This window comes from Sus scrofa, chromosome 9 (genome assembly GCF_000003025.6).
Source record: "Sus scrofa isolate TJ Tabasco breed Duroc chromosome 9, Sscrofa11.1, whole genome shotgun sequence".
NCBI lineage: Eukaryota > Metazoa > Chordata > Mammalia > Artiodactyla > Suidae > Sus > Sus scrofa.
The window spans coordinates 344,577-360,899 of NC_010451.4; the positions used below are offsets into that span (position 1 = coordinate 344,577).

General features: G+C 59.7%; 1 protein-coding gene across 1 annotated transcript in view; it reads left to right on the plus strand.

The window, feature by feature from the left end:
* The window catches only part of DENND5A (DENN domain containing 5A), an 88,963-nt gene extending 76,205 nt beyond the window's left edge, over positions 1 to 12,758 (plus strand). The window contains 11 exon segments of the mRNA XM_021062252.1: positions 13 to 97; positions 1,866 to 1,950; positions 2,091 to 2,219; positions 5,421 to 5,542; positions 6,487 to 6,632; positions 7,284 to 7,402; positions 7,765 to 7,946; positions 8,765 to 8,847; positions 9,575 to 9,698; positions 10,255 to 10,423; positions 11,812 to 12,758. Coding sequence (XP_020917911.1) covers positions 13 to 97; positions 1,866 to 1,950; positions 2,091 to 2,219; positions 5,421 to 5,542; positions 6,487 to 6,632; positions 7,284 to 7,402; positions 7,765 to 7,946; positions 8,765 to 8,847; positions 9,575 to 9,698; positions 10,255 to 10,423; positions 11,812 to 11,995 — 1,428 coding nt within the window. The 3' untranslated portion in view covers positions 11,996 to 12,758.

Sequence of the window (16,323 nt, forward strand, 5' to 3'; positions counted from 1 at the left end):
CATTGGTTCCAGGGGAAATCAGCCTTGTGGTCGCACCTGTTGCATTATCAGGAAAACCAGCAGAGAAAACTCGCCTCGGGAAGCGTCGGCCCGTCAGGTAAGGCGGTCTCTGTGCCGCTGGACCGCTCGCCCTCTGCGCGCCCCGCTGCCCCCTGAAGGCAGCGTCTGCGCAGACTGTCACTGTCGCGGGTCAGTGAAGCCTTCGCGCTGTCCCCTTTCCTTGTGAAAATGTTGCACCGCAGGGCTCTGGGCCGCAGAGCGTGCCAGGCCGTGGGATTTGCTTCCATCATGTGTTTCTGGAGACTTTTGATCAGTGAGATGAGAGATTTACATCAGCAGGAACCCAGTCCTGGAATGACTTTGGGTTTCAGATGAGTTGGGATGCCCTGTGCTTGGCGCAGACGCTCTTCTTCTGAGATGGGCATTGAGATGACCTATCCTGTGTCGGTCCAGAGAGCCTGCTTGTCAGTGCCCAGCTTTGGAATCCTCAAAGTCAAGGCCTGGTGTATATGACCCCCGTACGCTTGCTTTCTGGTTTTTGTTTTCGTTTTTTTTAAATAAAAATATCGGAGTTGGCAGGGGTCTCAGGGCTCATCTTGTCCGGCCCTCATTTTACAAGAGGAGGAAACTGGGATCCAGAAAGGAATTGAATTTATTCGAGACCACACAGTGAACGGAGAAGGAGGCCAGACTAGGAGCCTCTGGTCCCCGGGTCTGTTCACTGCACTGTCCTCAGTGTCCCTTCCAGACAGTCCCTCCTCCTTCTGCTTCTCGGCAGCATCTCCTCTCTCTGCCAGGGAGTTTTTTTTACCTTTCCTGGATGTTCTTATCCTCATGGTAAAGATGGATTTAAGTGAGTGAAAAGGTAGGCTGAACTCAGTGTCAACTTTGCCCTTGAACTAGCTGATCTCAACTGGCACTGAAAACGGGGGAAATAGTTGGCTAAAAACCAGGCACCAAAACTCTCTAAGGAGTTTGTTGGTCTACTTTCTGGGTATGAGAGCAGTCTTCTCGGAAAAGCTGTAGAAGTTATTGCCAAAGGACAAACCATGGCCAGAAGTTCTCAGCAGCTAATGATGGTGATACTAATTTTATTTTATTTATTGTTGTCTTTTTAGGGCCACACTGGAGGCATATGGAGGTGCCCAGGCTAGGGGTCAAATCAGAGCTACAGCTGCTGGCCTACTCCAGAGCCACAGCAATGCTGGACCCGAGCCGTGTCTGCGACCCTCACCACAGCTCACAGCAACGCCGGATCCTTAACCCACTGAGCAAGGCCAGGGATTGAACCTGCTTTCTCTTGGATGCTAGTCAGATTTGTTTCCACTGAGCCGTGGCAGGAGCTCCACAATAACTAATTTTAAACACTGGGCCAGACACGAGGCTAGAAAGACATAGGATCTAGGGGGGCTGAGCATTCTGGATCATGTTCTTTGCACGGCCTGGGGCTCTCTGAGGCAAAAGCAGGACATGAGCAGTAGCTCCAAGTAGAAGCACTGCTTCCGTGACTTACGATGAGAACATGCTGGGTTAGGGGCCGGAGGATCTGCGTTTCATCCAGTCCTGGCTTTGCCACTTGGGTGACTGGGGCGAGGCAGCTGACTCTTCTGAATTTTAGTTCCCTCCTTTGTGATAACTTTCCATGATTGTCTCATAAGTTGTGAGAGAATTAAATGAGATAACATGCATAAAAATATGAAGTCTGATATCTAGTAGGTACTTAATAAATATTCATGAAATGGCTGATGAAAGCGCTACCAAAGCAAGCAGCCTCTTCCTGTAGAAATTAGTGATTTGAGACGAGAAGGGTCATCCCTGTTTGGGGGGTCAGATCTCTGGACTTAACCACCTTTTTTTTGCCGTAGGAATATTTCTTGATTCGGAGCGGAGGAAGTCCGATGCCGGCTCAGCCATGTCTCCCCTGAGAGTGTCCCTGATTCAGGACATGAGGTCAGGCGGGGCTCAGGTGTGATAAGCCCCTCAGAGTCTGTTTCCAGTTGTCGCCAAGGTGTCCCCTTTAAACAGAGGGCTCGGGTCTCCCCCGTGGGCGCCTCTGCCCGCCTCCACCTCCCTCTTCCCTCCCCGCTCAGGCACATCCAGAACATCGGGGAGATCAAGACTGACGTGGGAAAAGCCAGAGCGTGGGTGCGGCTGTCCATGGAAAAAAAGCTACTTTCCAGACACCTGAAGCAGCTTCTCTCAGACCACGAGCTCACCAAGTAAGGCCACTCCACCTGGAGTAGAGCCAGCTCCTGGGAGTGGCCGGAGGGGCTGGCAACCCCCACGGGGAGGGGGTGTTGGGTTTGTCCCCACTGCTCAATGCAGGGACAACGCTCAAGGAGCCGCTGAGCGTTTCTCAGCATTTCTTCTTCTTCTGTGTCTGCTTATGTTACGTCCGTTCTCCCTGCCTTCTGCGTCTGCGTGCCCCCAACAGCCTTCTGAACAGAGGTGGTGAGAAGGGTGGACCCTCAGTGGGCACCTCCGAGCTGGGGGTCCTTCTCTCCTTGTGACACACACGCGACTTGTACGCCTCACGGGCATCTTCTTGGTCTCCTTCCCGTCTTGCGGGGAGAAGGATGGGACAGTGAAAACGACCCCCGGAGATGTCCCGTTAAGTCCCGTTCGCGCCTGAGCGTGGGGCCAGCTCGGATGCATATCTCTGCATGTCCCGCCTCCCACCGCAGTCCCCTCTCTCGATTTCACGTCCTTTGCGTTTGCTCGGGCCTTAGTCACTGGAGGGGCTACCCCGGCGGAGAGCGGGCTGAGAGGGTCCGGCCCCTGTACTGCTGAAGTCAGGGACAAGGCTATGCCTGTGGCCTGTGAGCCTAGAGGCTTCTGTGCTTTTTTTCCGTGTATAACGTGCTTGGTTCTTTCTTCATCGGCAGGCCTGTTGGGCACGTTCCCTTGTGATTTTCGTTTCCTTGGGTATCTTTTCACGATACCCTTTATCATGTGACTCCCCTGTGGATGATGCAACGGGAGTGAACCTTGGGGAGATTTGTATAATGGACTAAATCTGCAGAACCTTTTGTTTTGCTTTTTAGGGCTGCCCCCACGGCATATGGAGGTTCCCAGGCCAGGGGTCGAATCGGAGCTACAGCTGCCAGCCTACACCACAGCCACAGCAACACCAGATTTGAGCCGAGTCTGTGACCTACACTACAGCTCCCGGCAACACTGGATCCTTAACCGACTGAGCGAGGTCGGGGATTGTACCCGTGTCCTCATGGATACTAGCTGGGTTTGTTAACAACTGAGCCACAACGGGAACTCCTGCAGAATCTATTTTTATTCAAAGTGAAAATGTAGTTTTTTAGACTGTTTGTTGTGTGTTTAAACCACAGCAAGAAACCAGATTTAAAACCTTGAAAGGTTAGAGAGCTCACTCTGAGAGGTTATGCAAGGGCAGTTCTTAAAGTGCTTACATTGGATTCCCTCTAGAGACAAAAGGGCTTCAGAATAAAATTTGAAGTTGAAGGAACAACTAAAAGAGAACAGTGAACATTTAACTGGCATTTGGAAGCGAATCGTTTGTGTGCCAAGTTCTAGAGGACCGGTGTGGTCCTGGCACAGCCTGCCTCTGGCGGGGTGGGCACCAGGGTCTGATGGGGCAGGCGCGACCCTGCTGCTGTGGGGGCGTCTCCTGCTGCAGGTGGCTGAGAGGGGTCAGGCCCAGGTGCTTTGTGAAGGCAGGGGCAGCGGATAGGCCTGTGGCCGGTGAACCTAAAGGCCTGGGCGGCAGCAAGCCAGGGACAGGCCGTGGGGTCGCTGTTTGGTTTGTTGTTTTAAGCCATAGTTTTGCTAGAGGACAGAGGCTGAGAATTGACTCAGTGCCTAGACCTTCTCACGAGAGAGTCTGCCCCCGCGCTTCTCCAGTGAGTGGAAAATGAGCAGGGTTTGCTGCCACAGGGGGCATTTGGGGCGGGCGCGGGGAGAGGAAGGGGGCACTTGGCACCGCCTGTCCTCCTCGCTCCGCCCTCTCCCTGCTCGCTCGCACGAAGCTCCAGCCCCTCAGACCCTCCTGCTTTGTTGGCCCTTTCAGGGCCTGGTCGGTTCTCCCTTGTGGCCCTGCTCCCGCTGCTGGGCGGGGTGCTCGTCCTGGGTCTGCGTCCGATCGTCAGCTTCGCTCCCTTGGCGGCAGGAAGCGCACACTCCTTCTGCCCACCTGGGTCAAAGTTTGGATCCTGCATGACCTCTTGTCTAGCCCCGCACCCCGCCTGCGTGTGCCCGGTCCTCAGCCTCGGCTCTGTCTGCCCCTCCCTCACTGCCGCTGCCTGGGCTTCGCCTCAGGCCCCTTCTCGAAATTGGCCGCAGCCTTCCCTTCACTTCGGAGAAATCCATCGCTTGGAGGGCCGATGGCCAGTGCTTCCGCCTGTGTGTCAAGGGTCTGTCATTGATCCTGGCGGAACTTCCCAGCGCGTGAACGGACCACTTCTCAGAGCCGCAGCTCCAGCCAGCTGGGCTTTTCCGCTCTGTCCCTGTCCCCCTCGACGACCCCCGTCTAAGTCCGTGGCGTCCTTCAGGCCCCTCCCGTTCTGGCTTATGGCTCTTTGAATCCCAGAGAGAGCTTTTCATCTGGCCGCTCGGTGCGGGCCGTCTTCTACTGCAGCCTCTTCTGATTTATTCTCCGCTACAGTGTTTAAGGGTAGCAGCTGCGCAAAGGAGGCCTCGGCTGGTGGATTAGCTGTGGAAAGGGTCTCAGCAGCCGTCTGGGCGGCCCTGCCCTGGTCTGCCGGGGCCCAGAGCTCTCGGGCAGGGCCAGGGCCGTCTGGGCCGGCAGGACGGGACCTTCCTGTGTTCTCCGTGTGGCTTCCCTGTGCATCCGGCCCTCCATGGCCTCGCTCCTTGGGGAGGGAGCCTGGCCCCGTGGGTGCAGGGGGCCTGCGCTGCCCAGTAGGGGGCTGGTCTCTGATGCAGGAGCAGCGGGCGAGGTGGGACTGGAGGAGGCTTCAGACGAGGGAAGGGATGGCCTGCAGCTCTTCCTGCTGGAGCCCCAGTCTCTGTCCCTCTCCCTGGAAGCTGTCCCCAGCTCCCGCTCACTTTCAGAGGGGTGCTCTGACCTGCGGGTCTCGGGTCTGCTGGGGGCCCGAGACTGGCGGTGCAGGCGTGCCGACCCCGACCTGCTACCAGCCGTTGCTCCCCACGCACCACGCCCCGGCGGTGCCCACGGCATCCCTGAGGGGTCCGCAGCCCGCGTCCTGACAGCTGACATCACAGTAGGTCCAGCCCTCGGACACAGGCAGAGCGTGGTTCCTGCGGGAGCTTCAGCCCCTCTCCCTCTAGCGCTCGGGCGGAGTGCCGGCTCTGCCCCCTCTGCAGGGCTTGCCTTGAAGTGCTCTCAGCGGCCTCCTTCCAGAGCCGGCAGAGTCCGGCCTCTCGCTCTTTTTCGGCGGAGACTGACGGCCACCTCCCTCCTGCAGGAAGCTGTACAAGCGCTATGCCTTCCTGCGCTGCGACGACGAGAAGGAGCAGTTCCTCTACCACCTCCTCTCTTTCAGCGCCGTGGATTACTTCTGCTTCACCAATGTCTTCACCACCGTCTGTGAGTAGCCCCACGCTTCCCCAGCGCCGCAGGCCCGGGGCGTCCCCGTTAGAGTCGGCGTGCACGTGCCCTCCGGGGCTGCTCCTGGAGCTGCCTGCTCTTGTTCTGGGGGAGGGAGCTCCCGGCCTCGTGTGGGCCCAGAGGTCCTGGGAGCCGCTCTGAGGCCTAAGCAGCAGCAGCAGGTGGCATGGCTGCCTCACTCTGCACGCTTTGTGGGGCGCGCTCCCTCTTGGGGGCTGAGAGCATCGCGCAGCATCACAGGTTTCAGGCTGGTCCCGGGGATGCAAAGAGCGGGCGGGTTGGGTCCAGGCCTCGTCCTGCCCTCCCTCCTCATGTGTCTGCCAGCAGTGTCTGCCCTGCAGGGGGCCTCAGTCTCCCGCCCGCAGAGTTGGGAAGGGGCTTCAGAACGCTCCGAGGAGGCCCCCTGGCGTCTCGTCTCTCCGGCGCCCAGAGATGCTGTGCGGGGACGGGGTCTGGGTTTGCCCTGCGGCTGATTGTCTGCCCCAGCAGCATGGACTCGTCCCTCTCAGAGCAAGGGTCGGGCTTTAGCCGAAGCAGCACTGGGCTGAAATGGAGGAGACCTGGGGGGAACTGTTGCCCTCTCAGCATCTCAGAAGATGCGTTGTGACACCTGCCTGGCCTGTCGTTAGAGTCGTGAGATGATCACGAGAAAAGTGCCCAGAAAAGCAGTTCAGCGCAGGGTTGAGTTGGTGATGTCGTTGAAGGAACAGGCTTGCTTAGCTCTGAGCTGACAGCTGCCTTGGGTTTGGGTGTTTCGGTGGCGACCCTGAGAGGAGTGAGACTGAGGAGAAGACCGGCTGACATTCGCAGCTGGCCAGGGACTGGGTCCTCGGGGCCCGCTGCTCTAGGCCCTGGACCGGGAGCACCCCTGGGGCAGGTCAGGGCCCTGAGCCCTCCGTGCCTTTGTGGTTTCCCCTCACCAGTGATTCCTTACCACATCCTGATCGTGCCGAGCAAGAAGCTGGGCGGTTCCATGTTCACCGCCAACCCGTGGATCTGCATCTCGGGAGAACTGGGGGAGACACAGATTCTGCAGATTCCCAGGAACGTGCTGGAGATGACCTTCGAGGTGTGTGTGACCCGGACCGCAGCCCCGGCCGGGCTCCAGCAGCCGCGGAGGGCAGGTTTCTGAGGGTGGCCCCGAGGCCAGGGTCTGTGCAGTGCTGGGCTGCTGGACCTGCACCGAGATGATGAGACCAGAGCCGAGGCCGACGGGGGAGGGGGCGCCCGCCTGCCCGTCTGAGTAGTCCCTGGCGGGAAGACACCCGTCTGCACTGCCCGCCTCCCTGTCCACGGCGGGTCGAGAGGTCCCCAGGGTTCTTGCAGCTATGGCCCAAGTGTTCACGGAGAGCCCAGCCTGCCGCGTGGCCTTTGGAGCCTGCTGCTGCCAGGCCCTGCAGGTGTGGTCTCCTTTCTCAGCATCATGCCTCCTGAGGTGGTGCTGTACTGCCAGCCTCGGCAGCACGTGGGACCGGGTGCCCTGCCCCTGCTCGTACTGGGGCCAGGTTGCCAGCCATCAGTCCCACCCGTGCCTCTGAGGAGTGCCACCGTCTCCTGACCTTCCCTCCTGCCCTGCTGCTTGAGGAAGTTCTCGGGCCAGGGATTGAACCCGCACCGCAGTCGTACCCAGTGACCACTGGGGCCCCGGCCCCCTGAGCCAGCAGGGGCCCCACCCCTGTCGCCCTGACCTGCGTCATCCTCTCTTGGGCTCTTCTCTCAGTGCCAGAACCTGGGGAAGCTCACGACGGTGCAGATAGGCCACGACAACGCCGGGCTGTACGCCCGGTGGCTGGTGGAGCACGTGACGGTCAGGAACGGGGTCACCGGCCACACCTACAAGTAAGGCTTCGCTCAGCTCTGCCCTCGGGCCTGGGGCTGGACTTGCTGATGCATAGGTGTGGAGGATTCTCAGGGAGACCTTTAGGCTGTGATGGGCGGAGGCACCTTCCTGTCTGGTTCTGCCTCATGCCCTGAAAAGAGTGGGCGCGAGTTCCACGCGATGAGGCCTGGCGCCCGTCCACGCGGTTCCAGGCCGCCCAGCCCCCCAGGGGCCTCGCTGCTGCTGTTGCAGGTGGGATGGTGGGCAGGGCGGTGAGGGGTCCCTGTCCCCAGGGAGTGGCTTGGGGATGGCTCCTGCTGAGCAGCAGGGGGACGGACGCCGGAGGAGCTGGCCACTCTGACAGGCCACTGCTGACACTCAGGTTCCCATGTGGCCGGTGGCTGGGGAAGGGCATGGACGACGGCAGCCTGGAGCGGGTCCTTGTTGGGGAGCTGCTCATGTCCCAGCCGGAAGTGGATGAGAGGCCGTGCCGGACGCCCCCCCTGCAGCCATCCCCCAGCGTCATCCGGAGGCTCGTGCCTGTGTCGCCCAACAGCAAGCCCAGTAAGTGCCTGGCTGAGGGGGCGCTGATGTCAGGGAGCCCAGACGGGAGGCAGATCAGGCCTCCTCAGCCACCCGGGCCCATGTCACTCTCCTCTCAGGACCCGGTGGGACATGTGTCACCCTCCTCTCGGGACACGGGGGGCACTTGGCACTCTCCTGGGCGGGCTGGAAGGGGTGGGCAGAGCTCCGGGAGCTGAGCCGGGAGGTCTGTGCTCCGTGGATGCCCACAGAGGAGAGGGCAACTTTTGGACCCTCCCCTCCTGGTTTCTGGGTTTCACCGTCAAGTCTTGGCCTTCTTTTCATTGCCGAAAGTTCCAGGGCAAAGTGGAGAGTGACCCTAACCGGCATTCCTTAGAGACACAACTCTGAGGGGATAGCTTTTGCATTTTGTCCCAAGCTTTTATTTACTTATTTATTTTTGTCTTTTCCAGGGCTGCGCCCGCGGCATATGGAGGCTCCCAGGCTAGGGGTCGAATCGGAACTATAGCCACCGGCCCACACCAGGGCCACAGCAATGCGGGATCCGAACCGCGTCTGCAACCTACACCACAGCTCACGGCAACGCCGGATCCTTAACCCCCTGAGGGAGGCCAGGGATCCAGCCTGCAACCTCATGGTTCGTAATTGGATTCGTTAGCCACTGAGCCACGACGGGAACTCGGAGTCCCCAGCTTTTAAAACAAGCAAGCTCAGCAGAGTTGGGCAGGCAGAAGGCATGCTGCCCACAGTCCAGGTGGGGCCGCGTCTCCATGTCCTCGGTCTTTTGCTCCGTAAGCTCAGCACTGCCCTCCTCTGAGATCAGTTGGTTTTTTTATCAGAGCTGAACACTGGGCAGATCCAGGAGTCCATCGGCGAGGCCGTCAATGGCATCGTGAAGCACTTCCATAAGCCCGAGAAAGAGGTGAGCCTCTGTGCCCCCCAGCGCAGGGCCTCGTGCTGTTCGTGGCCTGGCACATAGAGCGTGTGCCTCGTGCAGTTGGCAGTCAAGCAGACCCTTCCTCGGGGGCCGTGCCCAGGGTTCCCCCCTTTTCCTTACACACCGCTGACTCAGCGGGGTCCCAGGCCTCCAGTGAGCAGGGTGTGTTTCTTTCTTTCTTTCCTTCCTTCCTTTCCCTCTCTCCCTCCTTCCTTCCTTCTTTTTTTTCTGGCTGCACCCGCGGCATGTGGAGGTTCCCAGGCTAGGGGTCAAATTGGAGCTACAGCGGCCGGCCTGCACCACAGCCACAGCAACACCAGATCCGAGCCACGTCTGTGACCTACACCACAGCAATGCCGGATGAGCAGGGCCAGGGATCGGACCTGCATCCTCATGGATACCAGTCAGATTCGTTTCTGCTGAGCCACCTCGGGAGCTCCCTGTTTCCGTCCTCTTCTGAGTTGGTTTGGGTCTCCTGAACAAGGGCCACACGGGCTCTGGTCCCTGGTTGGGACCCAGATCCATTGTCTCTTCATTCAGAGGCTGTTCACTGAGAGCTGCTCTGAGCCAGGCCCTGCCAGGTGCTGGGGGCACTGGACGAGGTCCCTGCCTGTCTCTTGCTGCCCTCTCGGGTGTGAGTGGTGGGCTCGGGGTGCAGTGGCGGGAGGGCACCTGGACGGGGCCGAGCTGACACTCCCCTTTGCTCCTGCAGCGGGGGAGTCTGACGCTGTTGCTCTGTGGGGAATGTGGCCTCGTCTCAGCCCTGGAGCAGGCTTTCCAGCATGGGTTCAAATCGCCACGGCTCTTCAAGAATGTCTTCATCTGGGATTTCCTGGGTGAGTGGGGCTAGGGTGTGAGGGTGGGCAATGCAGGGGGGCCGTGGTGGGATCCCCCACCCAGTGTGGGCACCGACAGCAGCGTCCGAGGTGCAGGAGCCAGGTCGGGGGCTCTCAGGCTTCTCGGAGGTCACAACAGAAGCTGTCCCACCCTTCACCCCGACCTCCTGAGACCTGGGCGGGAAGGGTCCTTTGTAGGCATCTTTTATGTAACGTGAGCTTCGCCACGACGCCTCACCCGTCCTGCTCGTGGGTCCAAGAGGCCAATTGATGGCGTTGCAGTCCAGGCCCTGTGCTGCTCCCACCGGAGTTTTTGGGCACGAAGCTTTGCCCTCAAGAGCTTTGTTTCATTTTCAGAGCAGAGAAAGGACCGTCTTTATGTCAGGGGCCACCTAAGGAAATGTGAAACCTAGAGGCGGGAACCCTGGGGTCGCTGTGACATAAGGATTCCCAGGTTCCCGTCACGGAGGTGCTCGCCTGTGGCGACTGCCCGCGCAGCAGTCGGGGCGGTCGGTGTTGAGGCCTTTGCCACCGGCCAGCTTTTCCCTCTTTGCAGAAAAGGCACAGACCTACTATGAGACTTTGGAGCAGAACGAACTGGTCCCAGAGGAGAACTGGCACACGAGGGCCCGGAGCTTCTGCCGCTTTGTCACCGCCATCAACAGCACCCCGAGGAACATCGGCAAGGACGGCAAGTTTCAGATGCTGGTGTGCCTGGGAGCCAGGTACTGCGACCGCGTGCGCACCCCACCTCGCAGGTGGCGCTGGGGGCCGGGTGGGAGGGGGCGGGACTGGCTGAGGACAGGGTGCCCGCGGCAGGTGAGGCTTCCAGAGAGGCCCTCAGTTTCCTGCCGCGTCTGCAGGGGCTCCGTGGGGGCTGCGGTGAAAGCCTCCCTGGGGAGGAGGGGCCGCGCTTTGATGGGACGGGATAAAAGCACCTCACTGACAAAGTTCGGAGCAGCGTGTAGATCCCTGGTCACTCTTCGAGGAAACCTCTGAATGTGCCAGGCCTCGTGGGAGGCGAGGACGTAGACCGAATAAAACGGGTCTAGCGCTTAGAGGGTCGCTCATCCTATAGGTAAATGCAGCACGAGGCAGGGCTTGGGGGTTGGGAGACGTCCGTGTTCGCAGCGGCGGCTGAGAACAGAGGAGAAGGGGAGGGCGCGGTGTTTGAGCGGAGCCTTAGCAGGCGGTAGAAGGAGAAGGCGGCTCGAGGCAGGCAGCACTAGCGGAGGGGCCAGGGGAGCAGAGGGCGTGGGGTTGGGAAGAGTGGATGGAATGTGGGAGGCTCGGGAAGGGATGGGCCTGAGGAGCTGGGGCGGAGCCGAGTGTTAATCCGGGACCGCGACGGGAGCGACGTGACCTCACCGACTGTCGCATCCGAGGGGCGAGGCCGTTCGGGGTTCTCTCGGGGGTCAGGGGAGAGGCCGAAGCCCAGGCAGACAAGGCGGTTTTCATCGAGGCCGTGGAAGGGAGGGAGTCGGTGTGGTGGCAAAAACCAGACTCTGGATCCAGGTCCAGATCAGCCACTTCCGTGCCGTGGGCTCTTGGACGAGCTGCTCAGCCTCTGTCCACCTCAGTCTCCTCGTCTTCGTGTTAACGTGGGGGTGATGGGTAAAAGCACGAGGATCGTAGATCAGACCATATCGTAGGGTCGTCGTGAAGGTTGGCTCTCTTACCACAGGCCTGGCATGTGCTGCGTGCTGTGTGGATGTCAGCGGGCACCGCTTTGTCTGGTGGTGGCTGCTGGCAGGGGAGGAGCCGTGCTGCCCTGGGAGAGGTGGGCTGTTGGGGTGGAGGGAGTGGTACCGACCCAACCTGGCGGCTGGCGGTCAGGGGAGGCAGAGGTGGAGTGAGCCCTGTGGCAGCGGGCGGTGCCTCTTTGGGTTGGGCTGTGTGGGCACCCTCGGTGGGGGCCTTTCGGAGCCGTGCAAGGGTGTCTGTGCCAGGTGCTCTCAGGGGAGGGGGAGGGGGCGGTGGGGAGACACCTGCTTCTCCAGCCTCCGCCTTTGTTCAAGGGGTGACGGGGAGGTTCCCGCCTTGGCCTCGGCCTCACACTGACGTCTCCCTTCCGCTTCCATCTGACCCCCCCGGACCGACCCCGCCCGGCCAGGGATCACCTCCTGCACCACTGGATCGCCCTGCTGGCTGACTGCCCCATCACGGCACACATGTATGAGGACGTGGCGCTCATCAAAGACCACACGCTTGTCAATTCCTTGATCCGCGTGCTGCAGACCCTGCAGGAGTTCAACATCACGCTGGAGACGTCCTTGGTCAAGGGCATCGATATCTGACTGCCGGCGCTGCCGGCAGCAGGGCGGGGGGGGGGTGCCGGGGCTCTCCCCTGCCGCCCCCCCCCGAGCAGGTGCAGGCCTGGGACGTCCGCTCACTGTAAACAGACACGTAGAGGATTTTTGGGAAAATGATCTATTTTAGAGTTTATTTGCCGATGTGCTTTTCACACACTTCCATGTGAAAGGGAGATCAGCAGAGGGAGACCGAGGCGGCGCGGCTTATTTTGAAGCCGGGCCCTCCCTCGCCGTGGTGGAGCCCGCGGCCTCCCTGGACCGAGCCCGCGGCGCCTGCGGGGCCGTCCACGTCCTCGCCCACCACGATGCCGAGGCCATTCCCCGTTGTTTTTAAACCACCGTTTTCTATATTAACATGGCTGTGGCTGTTTGGCTGTCGCAGGCCACACAGGCGCGCTGAGCAGGCCCGTCGGGGTTCCTCGGCGGGGCCGCCCGAGTCAGCCTGCGTCTTGCCGGGCGGCGGGAGGGACCGTCGTGGCACGTCGCGTCCCTCTTGGCACACGGCCCACGGAGGTAAACATATGCATGTTTCCACAGGCTTTCTTTTGCCTTTTCTTTTTTCTTTTTAACATGTTATTTATTTAACCCTCCATTGTATGTTTTAAGTCTTTTTCTTTTTTTCTTTTTTTTACGGAAAGAAAAAGCTCGTCAGAGTCTAACTGGCTGTTATTATTGTTAAATTTATGTTGTTTTGCAACTTAGAAACCAGCTGCAGTATGGCCCACTTAATAAAACACCTGAAACAAAACTGCGTGGGTCCCTGGCTTTCACGAGGGCTTGAGCAGTGGGTGGCGGAGGGTGCCGTTTGGCTGTGGGAGAGGACTGGGCTGTAGTGTCGCCCCCCACCCCTACCCAGGACAGCCCCAGAGGGGGGCTCGTGTCTCCAGGGTGCAGAGCATGCAGGCAAGGGTTCATTTCCCCTGCTCAGAGGAGGGCTGAGAAACAGAGGGGAAGACTGGCCAGGGCTGCCGAGGTTGTCGCCTGACCAGGGCAGGGCGGGCCGCCACTTGACCCTCTGTGGTAACGCAGGGCGTGAGACCCTGTCTGCTCCTGTGGAACAAGGTTCTTTTGAGAGAAGTTTGTTTTTTCCCAGGATGGTGGGTGATCGAGCTGTATGAGGTCCTGGGAATCAGCTTTCTTTGGTTCTGATTCTTTTTGCTTTGTAGGGCCTCACCTGCCGCATATAGAAGTTCCCAAGCTAGGGGTCTAATCGGAGCTGCAGCTGCCAGCCTGCACCACACCCACAGCAACGCTGGATCTGAGCAGCATCTGCGACCTACGCTGCGGCTCATGGCAGCGCCCAACCCTTGAACCCACTGAGCAAGGCCAGGGATCGAACCCGAGTCCTTACGGATACTAGTCGGGTTCCTTCTGCTGTGCCACAGCAAGAACGCCCGAGCTTCCTTTGGTTTTATTCTTCAATCAAGCCGCTTTGGTAGGAAGCCCCACAAGTGTGGCACAACCAAGCACAGCGCTTCAGGCCGGCCAGTGCCTTCTTTTATGCTTCCCGGATTTTGCATCTTCTGTTCCCTCTGCCTGGAGGACCTCCCCTTGTGTCCACTTCTGTTCACTGTTCAGAGTGTGCTTAGGTGTCACCTGCTAACCCTCTGGGTGTCATGGGCGAATTCTGGTGTCACGGGCTCCCGTCGTTTCTTGGGTCCTAGGACCTCCTGTTTGGGGTGTCGTTGCCTGCCTTCACGTTGGACTTGCTCTCTAGACTGGGCTCCCAGAGGGCAGAGGGGTCTCTTGTCATCCCCCCACCCTGTGACTGGCAGTGCGTAGGTCAGGCTTTTGGAAGAGGTGGGGGCGGGGGACCGAGGCTCTGGAATGGCCGCTGTGCCACATCCTGCCAGCAGGGGGTGCGAGTGGGCCGGGCGTCATCAGGCTTGTGTGAGGGCTGGGGGTGGGCAGTGCCCTGGGGCTGGCGTAGGTTGGAGACCTAGGACGTGGCTCCCTTCACCGCCCAGCTCTGGTGCGTTGGGATCGTCCCCGGTTTTTGGGCGAGGACACAGACACTTGGAGCAGGAAAGTCCTTGCCTGTCGCCGCACGTCCTGTATGTGATTTGCACAGCTGTCTCACTCCAAGCCGGGGCCTTTTCCATGTACAACTCCTTTCTTTCTTTTTTGCTTTTTAGGCAGCAGGTGCGGCATGTGGAGGTTGCCAGGCTAGGAGCTGCAGCCACCGGCCTGCACCACAGCCACAGCAACGCAGGATCCGAGCCACGTCTGCAACCTACACTACAGCTCGCGGCGACGCTGGATCCTTAACCCCCTGAGCGAGGCCGGGAATCGAACCCTCATCCTTATGCCACAGCAGGAACTCCTTTTTTATTCTTGTCTTGTACTGCTCCCTTGAGTTTGGGTCTCTGCTCAGATGTCCTCAGAGAGACTTCCCCTGAACTCTGTAAAATACGGCCACTTTCTATCCCTTATTCTGCTTATTTTTCTTTGTAACATTTACCACCGCTGTTGTGATTATTTGCTGATTCTGAGTGTAGGTTTTATAAGGGAGGAACCGTGCGAGTTTTGCACTGAGTAGGTGTCTCTGGAAGCATGGGTTCATCGGCAGGAACTGTAGAGCCGAAGTCCCTTGGTTGAATCCGTGTCCTGCTGCTGAGACCCAGAGCAGGCACATGACTTGGCTGACCCGTCGAGGAAGTGAGAACAAGAACACAGGCTGCCTCGCAGGGTTGCCGTGTGGACGAGTGTGCGCTGGGAACAGGGTCAGGTGTGTAGAAATGTCGGTGGCTGTGTCCGACCCCAGCCTGGTTCCTGGCTGCGAGCAGACTCCTCGGGGGGCTCAGAGCCCAGTGCTGGGGGGAGTGTGACACCCCGTGGGTGTGGACCATGATGAGTTCTGCTCAGGGTGGTGATTGTCGGAGGAGTGGGTATCGCGTGCGGAGCAGGCGGCCTGGCCAGAGGCCTGATGTTGTGAAGGTGTCTGCCGGGGTGGGGGGGGGAGCGGCTGGCACGAGTCTCGTGCTCGAGTCGAGGCTGAGACAGGAAGGAGGGCAGATGTGCAGCCCTGCCCACAAGGTGAGTGACAAGGGGCAAGGGGAAGGCTGACAGCGCCCGGGGCCCTGAGCCCTGCAGGCGCTCCGCAGAGGTGGGCTGACTGAATGAGTGAACACCGGCTCCAGGCGTGAACACCAAAGCCACCCCACCGCTTGGGGCATTCCTTGTGCACGTGAACACCCGCCAAGGATGTCCCTGCTGCGCTGGGCCCTCCTTGGCCGACGTGAGAAGTGGAAGCCTCTGGTCAGAGCACGACTGCTGGGCTGGGACACCACTGCAGGTCCCCGGTCAGCATGTGGCCTGAACAAGTCACCCGCAGCCTGGACTCACCACCAAAGCGTGTGGCCTGCTCGTCGGACTCCGCATGTTGGGGCTGTGGGTCTCAGAGGAGCAAGGGGAGCCGTGTCTTCATTAACCTTCCAGCTGTGGATGCCCGTTACCTGAGCCGGGCTGGAGCCGGTTAGAGGTGAGCGTCCCTCCTGGCCTGTGAGACAGTCTAGCGGGTCCTGGCTTGGCTTGGCGGAGGGGGAAGCATGCACCACACCGGCATTGGTCAAGTACTTTGGTGGCGGGTGCGGGTGGCCTGGGTCAACCAGAAGCAGGGGAGACTCTTCCCAGCAGACGCTGCTGAGAAGGTGAGTGTGAATCATGTTTTATAAGTCAGGAAGCTCCCGGAACCAGGCCTTTCTCTGCTCCTTCTAACAGCTGCTTGTGCTGCGACTGTCTCACTTTCACTGTGTTTTGTTTTATAATCCGCTGCAGATCCCTTTGGGAATGGTGTGGGATCCAAGAGAACAGACGCTGTCAGCAGCTCCGTGTTTGAGTCGCTCGAGTCGGCTGCCTCTCCAGCAGCTCTGGGCAGTCAGGTGCTTTCCGTTTGCGCCACCAGCAGCCCTTCCTGCCTCGCCTGTGGCTCTCGCGCTAACCCCGCGCTCCTCAGTCTCAGGTTTCAGGGACTGACCAATAAACAGGCAAGCAGGGGAAGTTGGTGAATTGCTACGAAGTGAGGCCCCCCCCCCACCGACCCCGGGCCCACAACGTGGGTCAGGAAGAGAGCTTTCCGAGCCCCCCAGCGTCCTCCATGCTCCCCGTTCTTCGTCCCAACCCCACCATCTCCCTCCTCCCCATTCCTTGACCTTTATAGAAATTGCCTTCTGGAGTTTGTCACCCAAGGATGCGTCCCTACACCGTATAGTTTAGTCCTACTGCTTTACTTTTTCACTTGTGTCTCTTATCCAAAGGGTCTTCTCTACCCTTGCTTTTCCTCACAGTTTGTGTGTTGAGGAGCCTGGGCCAGT